The sequence below is a fragment of the Heterocephalus glaber genome, unplaced genomic scaffold, assembly GCF_053883595.1.
Source record: "Heterocephalus glaber isolate CG9 unplaced genomic scaffold, H.glaber_assembly_v1.0 deba00001586, whole genome shotgun sequence".
Classification (NCBI taxonomy): Eukaryota; Metazoa; Chordata; class Mammalia; order Rodentia; family Bathyergidae; genus Heterocephalus; species Heterocephalus glaber.
Window position 1 is genome coordinate 19331655 of NW_028258364.1, and position 20358 is coordinate 19352012.

The 20358-nt window shown below is 43.7% G+C and overlaps 1 protein-coding gene across 3 annotated transcripts; it reads right to left on the reverse strand.

The window, feature by feature from the left end:
• Positions 1 to 6848: 6848 nt before the first annotated feature.
• On the reverse strand, positions 6849 to 19701 carry Mgarp (mitochondria localized glutamic acid rich protein). Of its 3 annotated transcripts, none has more exons than XR_002386257.2 (5): positions 19585 to 19701; positions 13599 to 13702; positions 10019 to 10112; positions 8202 to 8648; positions 6849 to 7414 (listed from the first exon to the last, which is right to left on the reverse strand). XR_002386257.2 is itself a non-coding variant. In XM_004854984.4 (4 exons), the coding sequence occupies exons 1-4, from the start codon at positions 19661 to 19663 to the stop codon at positions 8413 to 8415; spliced, it is 513 nt and encodes a 170-aa protein (XP_004855041.1). In that variant the 5' UTR covers positions 19664 to 19701; the 3' UTR covers positions 7510 to 8412. The 3 variants fall into 3 exon arrangements, 1 of the variants encoding a protein (XP_004855041.1); XR_002386258.2 differs by having other exon boundaries at positions 8196 to 8648; XM_004854984.4 differs by lacking the exon at positions 6849 to 7414 and having other exon boundaries at positions 7510 to 8648.
• Between the last annotated feature and the right edge of the window lie 657 nt (positions 19702 to 20358).

Here is a 20358-nt window from a genome sequence, read left to right on the forward strand (position 1 = left end):
GTTTTGTTTTTTGGTACCGGGGATCGAACTCAGGACTTTGCGCTTGCAAGGCAGGCACGGGGCCACTGAGCTAAATCCCTGGCCCTGTTGTTGTTTGTGAGACAGGACCTCAGTGTGCAGTTCAGGCTGGCCTTGAACTCACTAGCACAGGCTGGCCTCCCACTTGCATCAATCCTCCTGCCTCAGCCTCCCATGTGGTGGGATTACAGGCGTGCGCCACCGCATCTGGCTCTGAGCAGTTGCATTTTGGCACCTAGCATTTCTGAGAATTTCAGAAAAGGCAACGTCAGGCCAGGTGTCTGAGCCAAATTCAGGTCTGCTGGACACAGCTCGTTTTTTCTTCATCCCTGCTGAGAAAAATGAAAAGCAATAGCACTAAAGCTTGAGAAAACACAAATGCATATTAAATTCAATGTTTCCTTTCTTATCGCAGCTACATTTCACTGCTCAAGCACCTACCCAGGTCCATGGCTTTCCACGTGACCATCAGACTTGCTCGCAATTTCCTGATCGGCAGTTTGGTCTGCCCCGTGACCTCTGGGTAGCTCAGCAGTCCAGTTCTCTGCCATTGCGGCTGGGGTCTGAGGTGTAGAGGACTCCTCGGGAGGCTAGGGCTGAGCTAGCTATCCATGGTTGTCATGGGAGTGGACCCACATGGTGGTCTCAGGATTTCAGGGGGAGACCGCTCAGCAAGTCAGCTCCCAGCCTTCTGTTGATCAGAGCAAAGCACAAGGCCAGACCAAATCTGGCCAGAGGAGGACGGAGGAACAACGCCATCGCTGAACCAGAAGACGTGTTCTTCTTCACGTTGCCTCCATCGTCTGAGAACCCTTGGGCTGCGTCTCCTCCCAGCTGTTTGCAGACAAAGTTCCAAGGACAGTAGAAAACTTCCATGCTCTGAGCCCTGGAGAGAAAGGATTTGGCTCTGGGCTTCTTGCTTTCACAGAATTATTCCAGGATCCGTGGGCCAGGGTGGTGACTTCACAGGCCACAGTGGCACTGGCGGCAAGCCCATCTACGGGAGAAATTCGAGGACAAGAACCTCACACTCAAGCACACGGGTCCTGCCATCTTGTCTGTGGCGAACGCGGGGCCAAACACAAACGCCTTCCAGTTTTTCATCTGCACTGCCGAGACCCAGTGGTCGGATTGCGAGCGCTCTTCGGGAAAGTGAAAGAGCGCGTGAACATCGTGGAGGCCATGGAGCATTCCGGGCCCAGGGACGCAAGCCGAGCACGAAGATCACCCTTTCACCAGACCATTCCTCTGCAGCTCAGGAGAGCACCCTCCACCCCGTCTGCTCGCTACTCCATTATCTCTGCTCTCCCTGCAGTTCTTTGGATTCCATCTTTTCCTTGCTCCCCTTCAAATGTAGCTGGATTACAGAGTTAAGTTTATGGTTATGAATAAAAACTAAATAAGGAAGGGCTGGGGATTTAGCTCAGTGGTTCCGCCGCCTTGCAAGCGCAAGATCCTGAGTTCGACCCCCGGTACCCCCCCCCCAAATTAATAAGGAAGAAAAAATTAAACATAGAGATGCCATTTTTCATCTATCATATGACCAAGAATCCTTTTTTTTTTTTTTTTTTTTAAGTTTTCTGAGACATGGACTGGGGATTTAGCTCAGTGGTTTCACTGCCTGCTGCGCAAGCGCAAGGACCGGAGTTCAATCCCCGGTACCAAAAAAAAAAAAAAAAAAGAAGAAGTTTTCTGAGACAGAGTCTCGATATGGAGCCCAGGCTGGCCTCTAACTCATACCCATCCTCCTGCCTCAGTCTCCTGAGTGCTGGGATTACAGGCATGGGCCACCATGCCCTACTAGAATCCAGATTTGTTTGTTGTTTTTTTTTTGGTGCCAGGGATCGAACTCAGGACCTTGTGCTTGCCAGGCAGGCACATGCCACTGAGCTAAATCCCCAGCCCTAGAATCCAGACTTTTAACAATATCTTCTGACAGGAAATGGGTACTGACATATATTGCTGTTTGGAAAATGCAAAATGGTGTTATTTCTGTGGAAGAACTTTTGTAATAGCAGCAAAATTGCACGTGTGTTTGATATATGTAATCTCCCTTTTAAGAAATCTATTCCATAAGAGGAAAGTGATATTTATCAATATTTAGTGAGCACCTAGTTTTAGTTCAGTTTGTGAACAATTGTGGGGAGTATCTTGTTTCTTGGGTGTTTAAAGTAAATAAAAATGCATTATTTAAAAAACAAAAAGAAATCTATTCCAACCAGGCATGGTGGTGCATGTGTGAAATTCCAGCACTCAGGAGGCTGAGGGAGGAGAACTGCTGTGAGTTCCAGGCCAGGCTGGGCTACATAGTGAGACCCTGTCTCAAAAAACAAAACAAAACAAAAAGAACAAAAGAAATCTATTTCAGTGCTACACTGGCAACCATGCAAAAAGGCAGAGGCATGAGGTTATTCATTGCAACACATTTGTAATCAGAAATATTAGAAACAAGACAAGTTTATTGCCATAGACTGGCTGGACAAACTGTGGTCCCTTACTGGGGAGTCTGATGTCATTGTGTCAGAGTCACCTCCAGGCATACAGGTAAATCACCAAGTAAAATAGAGAAAAGAGTGTACATAGCAGACTTCTGTAAAACTGGGGGCGGGGGGGGAGGATAACATGTATCTGTATCTTATGTGAAGGAAAAATAAACCATAAAGTTTGAAAGTGAGGTTCCTTACTGGGGAGTGGAAGGAGGGATGGAGGCAATAGGGAGAGAAGGCAGACGTCTCTCATATGCCTTGTGGCATAGATTTGACTTGTGAGCCAAGTAAGTAGTTTATACCATTCCTAAAAATTATCTAGACAGCCTATTTATTTATTTATTTATTTAGACATAGTTTCTCTATGTAGTTCAGGCTGGCCTTGAATGCTTGGCAGTCCTCCTGCCTCAGCCTCCCTAGGCATGCACTGCCATGAGCAGCTCATTTAGATACTATAAAAGGGCAGCCCCTTGAGATTTACTTTTTTTTCTGGAACCAGAGATTGAACTCAGGACTTTCGCTTGCCAGGCAGAGGCAGTGCCACTGAGTTACATCCCCAGCCTAAAGGGCTGTCCCTTGAAAGCACAAAGGAATTGTGATTTGGATTGTGGCATGACTGTTCAGAGAACAATGTCAAGTGACTTTAAGGAATTTGACTATGTTTATTGTTTGTGTATTATGGAATAAATCAATAAGTAAGTATGTTGATGTCTTAGAGATCTAAATTTTGAGGTTGGAATAGAAGATCAGTCAGGTTAAATAAAAACTCGGTCATCTTAATGTTGAATTGAAAACATCAGTATGATTCTTTGTTTTATTTTTTTTATTTTTAGTTTTTTGAGACAGGATCTTGCTATGTAGTCCAGGTTGGCTGCCAACTTACACTACTGCCTCAGCCTCCTGAGTGCTGAGATTACAGGCATGCGCTGCTATGTCTGCTTCATGACATATTTCATATTAAAAAAAAAAGTACTGTCTACCAAAAGGCCTGTATATAATGACCAACTCAGTCGAATGGACACTCCCATAAATACGCAAGTGGTAATCCCTGAGTGCTGCGTCCCAGATGGTAGTCTTTAAATACTGTGCTACAATTGCTCTGTAAAAAGGACCTAAATAGCAGGCTGGGGATACAGCTCAGAGGCAGAACACTTGCTCAGCACGTGTGAGGTCCTGGATTCATTCCCTAGAACTGAAAACAAAACAAAACAAAAGCTGAATCCAGATCTAGGGTAGGATATTTACATCTTAACACAAAGCAAGAAAACTAGGGAGGCAGGGGCAGGAAGAGCTCTGTCAGTCCCAGGGCAGCCTGGGCCACATTAGTGAGCTCAAGGCCAGTTCAGGCTCAAGGCCTGAACTACATAGTGAGACCTTGTCTCAGAAAAAAAGAAAAGGATTCAGAAGGCAGCTGGAAAAATCTCCATTTGTCAAAGATGGCAAAATTTGAGCATTAAGAAGATAGTAAATACAGTTGATTAAATTATATAAATTAAGTTCATGAGTTCATAATGATACTAAAATAATTTATTGGTTGCCTATGGAAGATGCTAGAAACCCATGTCACTATTTTGAAAATTTGAAATAAAAAGAACCATCTAAATATGTATTGTCCTTCCCAATGTACTTCAGTGTAACCAAATATTTGGTGTAAGAAGTTCTCTGTTATAGAAGTAGTCCAGCTAATTCATTTTCAAAAAGGACAAAATTATAATATCACCATTTTACAATTCCTAATGAAATAAAGGAGCATGGCTCATGACATCACAAAACAAAAGACGACCAGACGAAGTACACATCCTGACAAAGGTATGAACACAACCTGTAAAGAATTCCTGCCAACACAATAAATCTGATCTGATCAACTCTCTAGTTTGAAAAATCCACTTAGAGGCAGAATAGAGAAGGGGAATATGTTAAAACAAAAGAAGAACTACATGGTGGTTTCAAGAAGCAAAATCTACGGGGATGTAGCTCAGTGGTTTCGCTGCCTGCTGTGCAAGCACGAGGACCCGAGTTCGATCCCCAGCACCAAAAAAGAAGCAAAATCTAGGGTGTGAAAAATTCTACAGATTAAATGACCTACTTTGCTTTTTTAAAAAATTTATGTAACAGTGTCTCACTGTGTAGTTGACGCTGCCCTTGAACTCACTGTGTAGCCCAGGCTGGCCTCAGACTTGCTGTAATCCTCCTGCCACAGCCTCCTGACTGCAAGTGCTAGGACTAAGGCATGCACCACTACATCCAACTGACCAGGTTCATTAAAACAAATTGCAAACAAAAGCAGAAGAAAGATGGAGGGGCAACCTATGGGGCAGAGGGACTACGGGACATATGGAGCACCCAGGTGGGATGGCACATACCTGTAATCCCAGCACTCCAGGAAGCTGAGAAAGGATTGCGACTTCGAGTCCAGTCTGCCCAACTTGACTTAATGAAATCTTGTCCCAAAATAAAAAATTTTAAAAAAGGGCTGGGGACCAGGTTCGGTACAAAGGTCCCAGGTCCAATCCCCAGTACTAGGGGGTGGGGAGACAGACTGACCAATTGTAATTGGTAGACTTTATTCCAATTTGAAAATCAAAATGAGAGGAGGGGCTGGGATGTAGCTCAGTGGTACTCTGCCTGCCTGGCAAGCACAAGGGCCTGAGTGTGATCCCTGGAAATGAGGAAAAAAAAAAAAAAGAGGGGAGGAAAACAAATATCTCCTGAAGCAGTTAAGGAAATTTGATCACTGACTAGGGAAGTAGTGATACTAACAAATTATTATCATTATTTTGCATACATATATTTCGCAGATTTGGGGGCCCCATTCCCCTCTCTGTAGTCCGCAGCCTTCCTAGTGGCATAGAAGGTCTGGGAGGAGTGACCGAGACCTGTCATGAGCCCATGGTTGGAAAATAAGTGTAGGATCCTTGAAGATTGATTATACTATTCTGCTTTTGTTAAAAGTTTTCCATAATAAAACATTAAAAGACATGATTATATTTAAGGGGTTTTTTTTAAGGCTTTTTTTTTTTAATGTGAGGAAATATTTTTTTTCTGCGGGTGAACAAATACCTACAATTGTGGTGATTCACCCCCTGATTATGAGCAAAGCCTGCCAAGGATGAAACAAAACAGTGGAGCGTAGAGAGGAGTAATAGACTGGCTGGTTCTCAGGGCTGAGTCACGGAGGTCCGGTTATGTAAGGCTGCTGTTGTTTGGCCGTGTAGAAGCACCTAACCTGAGCAGGGGCGAGGAAGGCACCTGTGCACGAGGTCTGGGGACCAGGACAGGGGAGCAACTCACCCCACCTTACAGTGCTCGGTGCCACTGTGTCCCTGAAAGCAGGCCACGGGCCTCAGCCTTCTGGATCTCTTGCAGATGACATTAAGACAAATTAAACACAAATGCAAGGAGGTGGTGGATGCAGCTCAGTGGTACAGTGCTTGCCTAGCATGTGTGGGGCCTGGGTTTCATCCCCAGCACCTCAAAAGGAAGCACACAAGGTCTCATTCTGTATGTCAGAGTCACGACTGAGTGTTCAGAGTTACTGTCTCCCTGTACCTCTCAAACCCTGGGGGCACTAAGGCAGTCACTATATCACCTTTCCTGTGTCTTACCTCAGTTCACCATGGGTGAAAAAAATCTTTGTAATCATATTGCTCCAGAATCCTGTGCCCAGAGCCTGCTTTCTAGGACAACATCCAATACCAATTATTTTAGGTGAAATTCTCTAGAAACAAGGATTTGGGGGCAAGTGAGGTATTGGAGGCCCGCTCTTGGGACAGGGTGGGGACAGGACAGGGTGGGGACAGGTCAGGGTGGGATGGGCTGAGGCGGGAGGTGCTGGAGACCAGGTTCAACCTGATCTGTGGGGAGCCCTGAGCAAGCTGGGAGTGTGACTCACCTGCACACGGCTGGCCTGCTGTGGCCCTAAGGCCATCAGCCACAGTAGAGGGTGCCTGGGGAGCGCTGGGAGCAAGGCTCACAGGAGCTGGGGTGAACGCACCAGGCACCGGGTGGGGGACCTGGGCAGGGCTGCAGCAGTGTCCCCACTGCCACCCAACTCAGCCCAAGTGACACCAGGATCTCCGATCTCCGCAGCCCCCCAAACCCTAGGCCATCCCCACCTACCCTCTCCTTTCTCTTTGACATCTGGCCAAATCCTTTTTCACTCTGCCTTAGTCACACTGCACACCTCAAATTCCCAGCACCCTCCTGCCCCAGAGCCTTTGTGCTCTGTGCCCTCATCTGGAGCATCTTCCCTCCGGGGTCCTCCTGTCCTCTGCACTTTGCTCAAAAGACACCTTCAGAAAGCTTGTTCTGGGCGCCCTATTAAAATACAACTTCCACATCCGCCAGGTACTCAGAACCCATTTATTTCCATCACTTTTATCCTTAGCACTATTTGTACCTAACATTTGATACAGTTTTCTTATTTATCTTGTTTATTATCTAATGCAGCTCTAGAAGCTGAAGAGTGCTTCAAACAGTGCCTGTAGGGACTCGGTTAAAATTTGTGGAATGAATGCATCAAGATGTAAAATCCTCCATAAATGTTGTTTGAACTGAACCAGAAAATAGCTGTACAGCCCCTTGGGTAATATAAATGGGAAAAGGATGTATAGAATGTTATACACAGAATTCTCCACAGATGTGTCCTTTCTTCAATAGCATTACCAAAGCTTAATTTCTTCATGTGATGCTATATGCATGCTAATGTAATTACAGTACGTACAGTACACATAAATATTAGTGTAAGCCTGGCTCCATGACGCATGTCTGTAATCTCAGTGACTCAGGAGGCTGAAGTAGGAGGGTCGAAAGTTGGAGGTCAGCCTGGGCAATTTAGTGAGACTGGGCCAGAGACGTAGCTCAGTGGTTCCGCTGCCTGCCTCACAACCGCAAGGTCCTGAATTCAATCCCTGGTACCAAAAAAAAAAAAAAAAAAATACTTAGCACAAGAAGAAAAAAAAGAGAGAGAAAAAAAGAGAAAACAATTTAGTGAGACTGTGTCAAAATAAAAAATAAAAGTACTGAAGAAAGGTCATGGTAGGAAGCCCCTGGGTTCAATCTCAATACTGTGCATAAATGAGTAAATAAAACAGAAACACTAAAGATTTTCTAATTTTATTTAGTGAGTTCAAGCCAAACTCAATCATCCAGACCTACATACACTACAATAAAGTAAGGTAAAGACACTCCAAAATTAAAGTGATACAGGTGGTAAAGGATTACCTATAATGGTAATCTCAATTCAAAGGTAAAACTATTTAACCTCCTTACTGTAATATCATAGTCTGAATTTAGCAAGTAGAAAACTACTAAGACATGTACAATTCTCAACTCTCTCAATCCAAAAATCTATCAGTGCATACTAAAACTCTTCAAGGAACAATAAAGTTTTCTTTTTCTTTTCTTTTGGTATGGGGGACTGAACTCAGGTCCTTGCACTGCGAGGCAGGTGCCGGAACCACTGAGCTAAATCCCCAGCCCCTATGACAATAAAGTTTTCTACAAAGAAGTCTTTTTAAAAACTAATATCTGCCAGGATTTAGCTCAGTGGCACCTCACCTGCCTCACAAGCACAAGGTCCTGAGTTTGATTCCCAGTACCAAAAAAAAAAAAAAAAAAAATTAAAACCAAAATCACTAAAAATACAAAAGCGCTATCGGACACCGCGTAGCATTTTCACTGAACCCGTACCGGTACCTGCTGGAGATCAGCGTTGAGCCCAGGCGGCCTCTGAACCAGAAGCACCATCAGCTTCCTGCTGTGCATCTGGCCCAGCAGGGGTTCGGGTTCCCCAGCAGAATCTCCTAGCCCAGCGCGTTTCTTGGAGCTCTGGCTCTGCCTGGCACCTGGCTGGTTACTGACACCCACAGCTTCCTCCGGGCCTGCATCCGTGAGCCCCCGGGTCATTTCAGGGTCGAACTCCACGGTCTCTCCCGTCTGCAGCCCCCGGCCCAGTCTCAGCACTCAGCGCCAAGGTGTCCACCGCAGCGGCCTCCTCTCTGTCAGGTGGGGCCCAGGCCTCTTCCGTGGCCCCTGCTGCTGCACCGGGGAATTCTGCAGCAGGCACCACCTCAGCTTCCACGCCAAGGACTCCCAGGGCTTCCGGGCTGGCTTTCTCGGCGTCTGCGACGCTCTCTTTTTCACCTTGAAGATGGAGCCCAGTAAGCATAGGAATGCAATGGAGCAGTGTGCAATCATTCTAAAAAGTGGCCAGGTCTACCTGTACTGACTGGGAATGGTTTCTCTACAGGTAGACTGTAAAGGGACAACAAAGGACGGAGCTCTGAACCCAGTAGGGGACAAAAGAGGCACTCGTTATATAGCCAGCCAGCTGTCTTTGCAAGGAGTCTCCAGGAGCCAAAGAAACTGCTGTTATGGGTAGGCTCTGGGGAGGGAAATTGGGAGATCTGATTTTCTGTAAATTTTTTTGAACTTAAAAAGGGCAGGGGGGTTCAGTGGCACTGCACTTGCCTCAAAAGCAAAAGGTCCTGAGTTCGATCCCTGGTACCAAAAAAAATATTTTTTTTACACATCTTGCTTAATCAAATACTAAGATAATAGAAATAGCCACCTTATTCAACCTTCCATGTGAGTTAGCATGGAACAGTAGCCAAGTTACTAACTGATGACCTGAGGAAATCACTAGTCTGCTCCCAGCCTGTTTTGTCATCTTTGAAATAGGGACCCAGATAATACCTGCCTCACCCGGCTCCTGTGAAGGTGAACTGAAATAATGCAATGTGGGTCTTCAAACCAACAAAGTGCTGGCAGATGCTGTGCTTTATTAGTAGTACAAACAGCCATCTGGTGATCACATTCAATATTTACCGGTATTGTTTCTTCCTGTCGTCGTGATTAAACAGTTAAAACTGATTCATGAACAGCTAACATCTCTGTTCCTCAATAGTGATCATAGTAATTGATAATATTACAGTCGAGATGGAAAAAGTATGGCTTAAAATAAGCAGTTTGAGGAAAGAAATGGGCATTGTTGTAAAAATGTAGTTTCTGTTCCAGTGGTTGCCATTATTATCAACCGAGGGACCTACTATACACGACTGATTCTACAAATTTCAAGTATACTCTGAGCAAACACATAGGGTGTTCTTAGCCAAAACTGACACAAAAATTAGTTTTATGATTTAAAAAAAAATGAGGGCATTAAAAGGCCAAGCTGGTGAGAGAAACAGTTACTAAGAGTATGCCTGCATGAATAGATATCTGAGTAGGGGAGGAACAATTATTTCCATACAAAGAAGTCAATGCCACTAGTCAGCAGGATAAAAGTAAAATGTGTTCATTTATCAAATGCACTCATCCAAAGAGTGTAACACTGGTCTTTAGGTTTTGCTTGGCTTTTCCTCCCCGAGGTCCTACCCAGGGTCATTCTGGATTATGTTAGCAATGAAGGCAAAAAATAGTGTTCATTGTTTATTACTAGACTAAGGCGATGGGAATTAGTGCCTTGAAAATGAAATAAAAATAAAATAAAATAATTAAGACGTTTGCTTTACCTTGAAGCGGCTGTAATGCTGCTTTTGTCTTTTCTTTAAAATGTGTTACGTGCTGCGTGTGCTTGGCTTGCTCTGATGTGACTGCCTTGTAAGTCTGAAAACAAAAACAAACACACACACACACACACACACACACATACAATGTGCTTAGCTTTATTTCTTGAGCTCTAAGTTTCACCACACCAAGTTCAAAGTTATAGACAATGGTCCATATATTCAGCATTGTAAGTTTAAATTATAACCCAAATGCAACAAAGAATAGAAATCAATGTACAACATGTACTTTTTTACTTCCTCTTTGGAAACTTTTGCCATTAAGTAACTGCTTTAAAGAGAAAAGAAACAGGGCTGGGGATTTAGCTCAGTGGTTTCACCGCCTGCTGCGCAAGTGCAAGAACCCGAGTTCAATCCCCGGTACCCCAAAAAATAAAATAAAATAAAAAAAGGAAAGAAATGCAGCCAGGGATTTAGCTCACTAGCACCACGCCTGCCTCGAAAGCACAAGGTCTTGAGTTCTATCCCTGGTAAGAAAAAAAGGGAAAGAAACATGTTCAAATGGGTCTCAAAGACAACAGAAAACATGTACTATAAATAAAAAAATGAAGATAGAGAAGAAAACAATAAACAGCTAGAATCAACCTGACAGGCATTTACAAATGTCCTTCAGCATTTATCCTAGAGAAATGTAAATCCAGGTTCACAGAAAAACCTGCACACAAATTTTCATGGTAACTTCTTTCATAATAGCCAAATAACTGGAATGAGCTCAGATGGTCTACAAGGGGTGAATGGTACACCAACTGTGGTCCATCTCTAACGTGAAATACTACTCAGCAATAAAAAGGAAAGAGCAGCAGATACAGGCAGCAGTTTCAGCGCATCTCCAGGTAATTGTGCTAAATAAAAAAAGGCCAACCTTGGGCTGGGGATGTAGCTCAGTGGCACCGTGCCTGCCTTGCAAGCACAAGGACAAACTCAGAAGGTCACTTGCCTGTGCTTCCACTTCTGCAATGCTCTTGAAATGACAAAAATACAGAAATGGAGAACAGATTGCCAGGGTTAGGAAAAAAGAAAGGGAGGACAGGAGGAAAGTGGGTGCAATTATAAAAGGGCAGCACATTAATTACCACAAACATGTACTAATAACTAAAAGTTAAAAAATTAATTCAGAAAAAAATTTTAAAAATAGAAGGGCAGCACAAAGGTTATTTGTGGCAAGGAGACTGTCCCCTATCTTTGATAGTTGCACTAAATACTTGTACCTGAAGCTAGACTTGATAGAATTGCATGGAATTAAATACAAACATTCAGGGCCAGGGATTTAGCTCAGTGGTTCCGGTGCCTGCCTTGCAAGCGCGAGGTCCTGAGTTCGATCTCCGGTACCAAAAAAAAAAAAAAAAATACAAACATTCACACAAGGAAGATGTAAAACTTGTGGAATCTGAATAAGGTCAACAGGTTGTATCGATGCCAGTTTCCTGACTATGATATTGTGTTATAGTAATAAAAGATACTATCATTGGGGAATGAAGATCTGCATGTGAATGCCAATGATCTCATAATGAAAACTTTACAAAATTCTTCCAAGATGGCATATTGCTAGATCCTAATGAAGATTTCTCAGGTAAGCTAGGGTTTGTCATACAAAGCAATAATTTGACCTGACGGCAGGTTGTTGAAAAAAACAGCATGAGACAGAAAGCCCTCTTAATTGCAAACAGAATATGAAAGCTTTCTTTTATTTCATATTCAAGTAATCTTCTTTAGTCTCTATTAGACAAGGATATTTAAAAATGAAAACCTGCTGGGTGTGGAGGCTGAGGCAGGAGGATTACCATGAGATCAAGGCCAGCCTGGCCTACACAGTGAGTTCAAGGCCAACCTGAGCTACGTAGAGAGAGCCTGTCTCACAAAACCAAAAGAAAAAAAAAGTAAAACAAAAAAAGGCCTACCAGAAGGGTCTGGATTTAGACCATGGAAGTTATTTACAAGTGATAGTATTTATTTGTTAAATTACAAGTGTTTAAAAAGTACCAGGATTTTTATAACCAGTCTGGTGCTGTGGGGCTTTTTTGGTACCAGGGATCAAACTCAGGACCTTGTACTTTTGAGGCCAGCGCAGTGCCACTGAGCTGAATCTCCGGACCATGGTGCTGTGTTTTTAATATACACCCAGACCCTCAGCAAATTGAAGTGACCTGGGCCTCTCTCTGATTCCAAGCGTCCCTGATAGAAGATTTTACTTGGAAATAAAGCAGCTGCTCTTAGCTACTAAGGATCTGTGAGGTCAATTCACAAAAATCTAATACAGAATTATTTCAGCACAGGCCATAGAAGGGAAGGGGAAACTGCAATACAGATTTCCAGTGCTTCACATTCTGTAATTCCTTCTGAAAGTGGCAAAGATTCTCAGAAATGAAGATTTCCAATGTCTGAGGTTGGAGCTCAGGGCTAAGCGCACGCAGGGCACCCGAGAGCCCCAGGTTTCATGCCTGAGAAGCACAGAAAAGGTTCTGGCCTACAGTGTGGACCCGGAAAGGAAAGTGTACCCTTAACTTTTTTATGTGAACTTTAAAAAAACTATGACTTTGTAAAAATAATTAAATCATGTTAAAATATGAGACCCCACAAAAAAAAAATGAAGAGAGTAAAAAGATTAAGAGAAGAAAGGAAGTGATGATAAAGGAAATACTGTGGATTTTTAAAGAAATGAAAGCACTCTGCTTGTCACTATGTATTTGGAATTGTGGTGCAAAGTGACCCCTTGCATAGTCTCAGCCTTTAGTTAATGATCATGTATTGACATTGACTTATCCTTGTAACAAAATGTACCACAGTAAAGCAAGATGTGAATAGGAAGAAGGAAGAGAAGATGTGGGAATTTTCTCCTCTTTTTTTTTGGTCCTGAGGATTGAACCCAGGGCCTTACACATGCCTGGCAATCACTCTGCCTCGGAGCTATACCCCAGCTGGATTCGTCAGCTGGAAAAACAGTAGATCTTTATTTTTTAGAGCCGTATCAGATTTATAGAAAAATGAGCAGAGCCAGGGGTGTAAATCAAAGGTAGAGAGCTCGCTCAGCATGTGAGCCCCTGGGTTCAATACCCAGCACTGCAATAAAATAAAATAAATAACATAAATAAAAATATCAAAAGATAAAGTTAATAAGTCTTCCAAAACAGTTCTTGTCGAGTATGAATTATACTACCTACTTTATAGAATTGTTGCAATGATTAAATGATTCATGAATCTGGCAAATGACAGATACTCAAATGTCAGCTATTCTTAGTATTTATCATAACATCGTCTTTACTGAAAGCCATCCATGTTAGTGGTATTAAGAAATGTTGATTTTATGCTTAGAAAATCTTCAGAACAGCCCTGTTCATATATTCTTATGAAAACCATATATTTCTAATGACTACAAAGGTCATTTTCAAATGTGTATGCTCAGTGACACAAACCAATTTCTACATTGTACATTTAATTATCTTAGGTCCTAATGTTAATACTACTTGGAGTTTTGCCACAGGTTGTAAAAGATACGAATCCTGAGCGCTGTGGTTATCCCATCACTCACATAATATCCGCCAGTGCTGACGGTGACTCCTACCAGCAGGTAGTAGATCATATTAGACCCAGATGGCCCGGAGACTTTGTTAGTTGACATCCAATGAAGAGGCCCTAGGACAAGTTAAAACGCAGTAAGCTGGGGCGAGGATTTAGCTCAGTGGTTCTGCCACCTACCTTGTAAGCCCTAGGTCCCGAGTTTTATCCCCGGTACCAAAAAAACAAGAAAACACACAGTTAGCTTCACCACTGAGGCAGAACCCTTTTAAATAATTAAGTCTTTAAAAACTGTTTATCCTCGGTGAACCTGGACTCTCCTAAGTAAGTGATTTTAGCTTAAGGGGCAACAGTATTACCAGGCAGCGTAGTAATTCCACTTGGCGTCTTCTGGGTCTGACTTGCTAAATGCTTATGCAGCCTGCCAGGCAGACAGGCTGAGCACCTGGCCTTTCTCGCCAGCGGTGCAGGTGTGGGAAAGGGGAAAGACAGAAGCACTAAACAATTCTGACAGCCAAAGGAGACCCAGATTAGCAAAAGGAAACTCCTACCATAAGGACTCCTCTGCAGGATTAAGTGGAAGTGATTGTTTTGCCAAAAAGTAAATTTAATATATTATGAATTTATTTATTAACTTATAAATTTTATTTCATATATTACAAATTTATATCTAAAAAAAGAATTAGGGCCAAGGATGTAGCTCAGTGGTGCAGAGCCTTCCTGGCAAGCTGAGACTCTGAGTTTGATTCCCAGTACAAAAACAAAAAAATTTATATCTAAAATTTAAACTTGCATTTAGTAGCCAGGCATGGTGGCACATGCTTGTAATCCCGGAACTCGGGAGGCTAAAGCAGGAGGATTGCTGCAAGTTCGAGGGCAGCCTGGGCTATGTGGTGAGCTTGAGTGGCCTGAACTACAATGGTGAGACCTTGTCTCACCTTCCCCCAAATAAAATAGATAAATAAATAATTTTAAAAACTTTGCCTTTGGTGTCTGGGGATTCAGCTTAGTGGTAGAGGTAGAGTGAATGATTAGTTTGTGCAAGGCTGTATTTTATTTTTAATTTTTAATATTTTTGGAGACAGGTTTCTCACTATGTAGCCCAGGCTGGCCTTGCACTTGTGGAGATCCTCCTGCCTCAGAAGGTCCTGAGTTTGAGCCCCAGAGCCACCAAAATTTTTTTGGCATTTATATGTTAAGTCAAACATTGATTTTTAAGTCTAGCATATTTTTATAAATCTCTAGTATAATGGAGATAGAGGAAGAAACTCAATTTTTTCTCATATTATATAAATTTCTCTGCATAAATTTATATTAATTTCTTATGCTATATAAATTTCTTTATATAAATTTCCTTATATATTTCTTTATATAGACAGGCAGATAAAATCTTTTTTTTTTGTACCGGGAATCGAACTCTGGTCCTTCCGCTTCTCTGGTCCTTCCACTTGCAAGGCAGGCGGCAGAACCACTGAGCTAAATCCCCAGCCCTAAAATCTTTTTAAAGCTAAATATTGCAACAAGATCATTTCAAAATAGAAGTACAGGGCCAGGGTTTTAGCTCAGTGGTTCCATCACCTGCCTTGAAAGCGCAAGGTCTTGAGTTTGATCCCTGGTACCAAAAAAAAAAGAAAATAGAAGTACAATTCTTTTTTTTTTTTGGTACCAGGGCTCGAACTCAGGTCCTTGCACTGCGAGGCAGGTGCCGGAACCACTGAGCTAAATCCCCAGCCCTAGAAGTACAACTCTTAATACAACAGATAATACAGATCAAAATAATGTGTTATTATACTTAAACATTTGAATGTATGTATTTGTGTGTGTGTGTGAGACAGCATCTCGCTATGCAGTTCAGGCTGGCCTTGAACTCACTACGCAGCCCAGGCTGGCCTTCAACTTGCAGCGATCCTCCTGCCTCAATCTCCTAAATGCTGGGATTACAGGCATAAACTACTACCATCACACCTGGCAAATATTTGTATTTAAACGTATTTAACCTGGCACAGTGGTGCACATGTATCTCTGACCCCAGATACTCAGGAACCTGAGGCAGGAGGGTTCCAAATTTGAGGCCAGTCTAAGCAATTCGGGCAAGATCCTATGTATTTCGAAATAGAATAAAAAGAGTTGGGAATGTAATTTAGGATAGAATGCAAGTGTGGGGTCCTGAGTTCAATGCCCAGCAGTGCAACAAGAAAAAGAAAGAAAGAAAAGAAAAGTGCTTGAGGATGTAGCTGAGTGGTACAGTACCTGCCTAGCATGTAGAAGCCCCTGGTTCAATCCCCAGTACCACTGAAGAAGAGAGAAAAGCTGCAGCACCAGAATGTGTATATACCAGTGGTGGCAAACCTATGGCACACACGGTGCACCAGGCACCAAAAGCTCTCTCTGTTGGCACTCAAGCCAAGTGTCTGAGTTGTTTTCTTAAACTAAAATCTCAGTATTGAGGTTTAATTGCAGTGTTGGCATTTTGGAATAAAGAAGGGGGTTTTGGGTTGCAGTTTGGGCACTCAGTCTCTAAAAGGTTCGCCATTCCTGGAATAGACTATAGTGCCTTGGAATTGAAACTTTTATGATAGACTAAAAGATAGAAGGAGCTTAAACTTCATACAGCTCAAATCTTTATTCAGGTGCAAATTCCATATGATGAGTGTTGTCGTTATGTATGCCTAAAATGTACCAATAAATGTACTAATAAATGTGCTACTAATAAAACAAAAAAAAAATTGCCAGGCATAATTGTGCATGCCTATGATCCCAGAGCTCAGGAGACTGGGGCAGGAAGTTGCCTTTGGGTTTGATACCAGCCTGTGCTACATAGTGCGTTTATGCATTCGTGTAACAAATACAGGAGCGCATCTACTATGCGGAGGAGCATTACGGTGCAACTGTGAAGGAGACTGAGGCGATCTCTAGCCTTAGGTAGTTTACAATCTGCAGTCCAGGAGGGGCTGTATGGACAGAGAAACAAGTGCGATACCAGATGAAAATGTAGAGGAAAGCTCAGCTAGTTGATTCAGGGCAGCTATTCAAGCAGAAGAGACCCACCAGCCCTGACAGAGACCATAGACGCAGGGTGGAGTGTGAGAGACGCACTTCTCATGGGGCAGATCGAAAGCATGTGTAGTGGGAAGAAAGCCTCCTAGCAGCAAAACCACAAGTCCTTGTTTATGTTCTCAGTTTGATTGTAAATTGCCATCTCTTAGGGGGGAAAAAAAATCCCTATGAATGTGCCCCAAGAAACTCTGATAAAAGATTTGACTTGTGGTGAGACTTCTGTTGGCTTAAAAGTACATCTGCGGTTAAGCACGTGCCTTAGAGTCCCAACTGCTTGGAAGGCTGAGGCAGGAGAATCACTGGAGCCCAGGAGCTTGGGGCCAACCTGGCCAGCATAACATGACTCTACATCTTAAAGAAAAAAAAAATCTGTGATCAAGCAGGGAATATAACTTGCATATTTCTCAAGCAGATGGAAATATCAAAATTTTGGCTTTTTTTAGTGCTAGAACTCAAACCCAGAATACTCTGCAGGCCCTACCCCTTGAAAAGACTTTAAAAAAATACATAAATAAAGAAAATTATCAGGAATTTAAGTAGACTTAAGTATAATTTTGGCCCACTTATTTAAAATAGTAATGAAATGGGAAATATTCAATAAAGATGAATTAGATAAATTTTACACACTGTGAAACAGACATTGTAATTTTGTGGAAGAATTTTTACTTATGTGAGAAACTATTTACAACATATTAACTAACATGGTAAAGTCTCTGTGTGAGGGACTATGCAAAAATGGAAGCAGAGTGCAAGGAGAAAGTGAATCTGGAAACTAAATTCGCTAAATATACAAAAATGGAAATCGCGTTGTTCACTGAGCAGTAAGTTTACAGCTGATTTCTATTTTCTATTTTGCCTTTCAGGTCTTTTCCCACAGAACTATCGTAAACTCAAATGATTTATTCTAGAAGAAATTACACTCTTAAAAGCAAAAAAAGAGAGAATAAAATTGGAAGAGACAGACTTTTACCTCTCCAAAAAATAAAAACTGCTTTGATTGATAATTTACTATAATTGTGGATGGTTTCTGATTTTTTTTTTTTTTTTTTTTTTTTTGGTACCGGGGATCAAACTCGGGTCCTTGCGCTTGCACAACAGGGGATGAAACCACTGAGCTAAATCCCCAGGCCTGTAGATTGTGTTTAAACAATTTAAAAGTATATTTCTGACGATGAGATACTGAGTGGTATCGCATAGTTGTCACTTTATTGAATGTGTACAACAGTCCCATGAAGTTTATAACACCGACCTTGTATAGCTTCAGGTGCTAGAATTAAAATTCATGTTATCACAAAAAAAATTTTTTAAAAACTGAAACAATTTTATTTTTCCAAGTATAAAGTACTAATAAAAAGTTAGGGCCTGGGATTGTAGCTCAGCGACACCCCACCTGCCTGGCAAGCACGAGGCCTGAGTTCGATCCCCAGTGCCAAAAGAGAAAAAAAAAGTTAATTAATGCCCACAAGTGAAGGCAAATTTAAGTTTCCAGTCAACAACAGTTCTTAAAATACATAAATCAAGGGCCGAGGATTTATCTCAGTGGTTACAGCACCTGTTTTGAAAGCATAAGGACCTGAGTTCCATCCCCGAGACCAACAACAACAACAACAAAACATAAATCAGTGCTGCAAAAATAGTAACTCGATGTGTATTAGCGAAAGATCAGTAGTCCTACAACCAGTACAGCTAACTGCAGATTGAGAATTTTGCAACTACTTTTATTTTGCTCCAACTTGGGGAGAAAGGTATTTGAAACTTGTGCAGTCAGAAAAAGAGTGCGCCTGTCCTAGGCCAGGCCGAGGGCGAGGGCCTGGATCAGGGTCTCACCCTCCTCCCTCGGAAAGCAGCCTCCTCCTGGGAGTTTGGACCGAGCGCTTCTCCTACTTCACCGGAGGAAAAAGAAATCGCTCTCCTGCTCGGCGGAAAGCAACTTCTGAGGCAACTTCTGCCCCCAGCAATTTAAGAGAGAAATGAAGCTGGCTGGAGAGATCTAAGTGAAAAGCAAAACAAAAACAAAAGCCCAGAAGAACTGGCCATGAAACACCCCGTCCTTCTGTCCATCCTCCTCTCCATCCCCCTTCCGTGCGGGACCGGTCCCACGTCCTCAGTGAGGACCTGCTGAGCTCCCGCCGCGTCCCTCGCGCCACCTCGCGTTCACCAAGCTCCCAATCTCTCCTCCGGACCGTTCTTTTTTTAAAAAAAATTCTATTTATTTATTTTTGAGACAGGGTCTCCTTATGTAATCCAGTCTGGTCTTGAACTCACTATGTAGTTTGGCCTCAAACTCGCTCCAACTCTCTTGCCTCAGCCTCCCACGTGCTGGGATGCCAGGCGTGACCTTTCTGGGTTCGCTCTTTCTCCATCCTCCCCGCATTCAAAGACCGTGGATTCTGGGGCCCGGCCGAGAAGCTGCACAGCCTCGGGCCTCGGTGGAGCCGCTAAGGACGGCGCCCTGAGGCCCCTCGCCCGGGGGGTGCTCAGGGCCCAGGCGCACTGGCTCCGGCTGCTGAGCCCCTGCTGAATCCACCACCTCAGGGAGCTGCTTCTAGAGCTGCGAGTATTCGAGTATGCGTGCTTTTATTTTATTTTATTGGTACTGGGAATTGAGCCAGGGCCTTCACAGTGAGTTACGCCCCCAAGCCTTTTTAAATTTTTAATTTTCAGACAAGGTCTTGCTAAATTGCCTAGGCTGGGCTCGAATTTTCGATCTTCCTGCCTCAGCTTCCCAGAGTTCTGGGATTACAAGCGTGTACCAAAGCTCTTAACTACAAATTAGCACTTTAAAACTCACATCCGTTACTTTCCCCACTTAGCGGAGGAAGAAACAGGTTACTAAAACATTGCCCGAGATCAGGACTCGAACCTGGGAAGTCTGGTGCGGACTCAGCGGCCCCGAGAACTCCGGGTGTCTGCCCGGCCCCCCACCCCCGGCGCGCACTCACCGTCCTTGCCGAGCGGCGCGGGGCCGGGCGCTCTCAGCTGCAGCGCCAGGGGCTTGGCGACCGCCCTACGCAGCAACATCGCGTCGGACCAGACCCGCGGGAGCGCGCTGCGGACCACAGCCCCCCGGCGGCCCGCCCCGCCCCGCTGCCCGCCTATCCCGCCCTCCAGAGCCCGCCCCAGCCCGGCTGGTTTCCCGCGGGTCCGCAGAGCAGGTGCGGCGCCTCAGCCGGGGAGGAATCCGGAGCCTCGAAGGTGCTGTCACCTGTCGCACAGTCTGGCTGGAAAAGTCCTGGGAGTCCACCGGGACTCGTGACCGGGTTCATCCCTCCGGAGTCGTCTGAACCACGTTACCCCCGACCCCTGGCTCTCCCAGGGGCGGCTGCACCTCTAGACAGGTAACATACGGTGACCTTCAGTATAGAACCCCCAGACGCCCAGAAGTCCTCTGGGCGGTGTGAGATTAGTATTTCCACATTGATCACGAAGGCTAAACTATTAGCTTCTTTCCCCAAATTTCGATTTCTTGCCTCGTTGTGCCCACAAGAATTTGTCATGGTTTGAATATAGAAACCAAAACTTTATGCTTATTACGTTTTCTAAATGATTACTCTTTGAAAGGGATGGTTTCCTATTATAACAATCCCTCATGTATGTTTGGCCCTTGACAGGTCTGTTTGTTTTGTTTTTGAGACAAGATCTCAGTGTGTAGTTGCCCAGGCTGGCCTTGAACTCACCGAGATCTTCCTGCCTCCGCCTCTCCAGCGTGTGCCACC

Coding starts and splice junctions, on each gene's coding strand:
- Mgarp (XM_004854984.4), bottom strand. CDS start 19,663: ATGTTGCTGCGTAGGGCGGTCGCCAAGCCCCTGGCGCTGCAGCTGAGA. Junction 10,113..13,598: donor TCAGCACTGGCGGATATTAT/GTGAGTGATGGG, acceptor TTTTGTTTTCAG/ACTTACAAGGCAGTCACATC. Junction 8,649..10,018: donor AGCATTACAGCCGCTTCAAG/GTAAAGCAAACG, acceptor TCCATCTTCAAG/GTGAAAAAGAGAGCGTCGCA.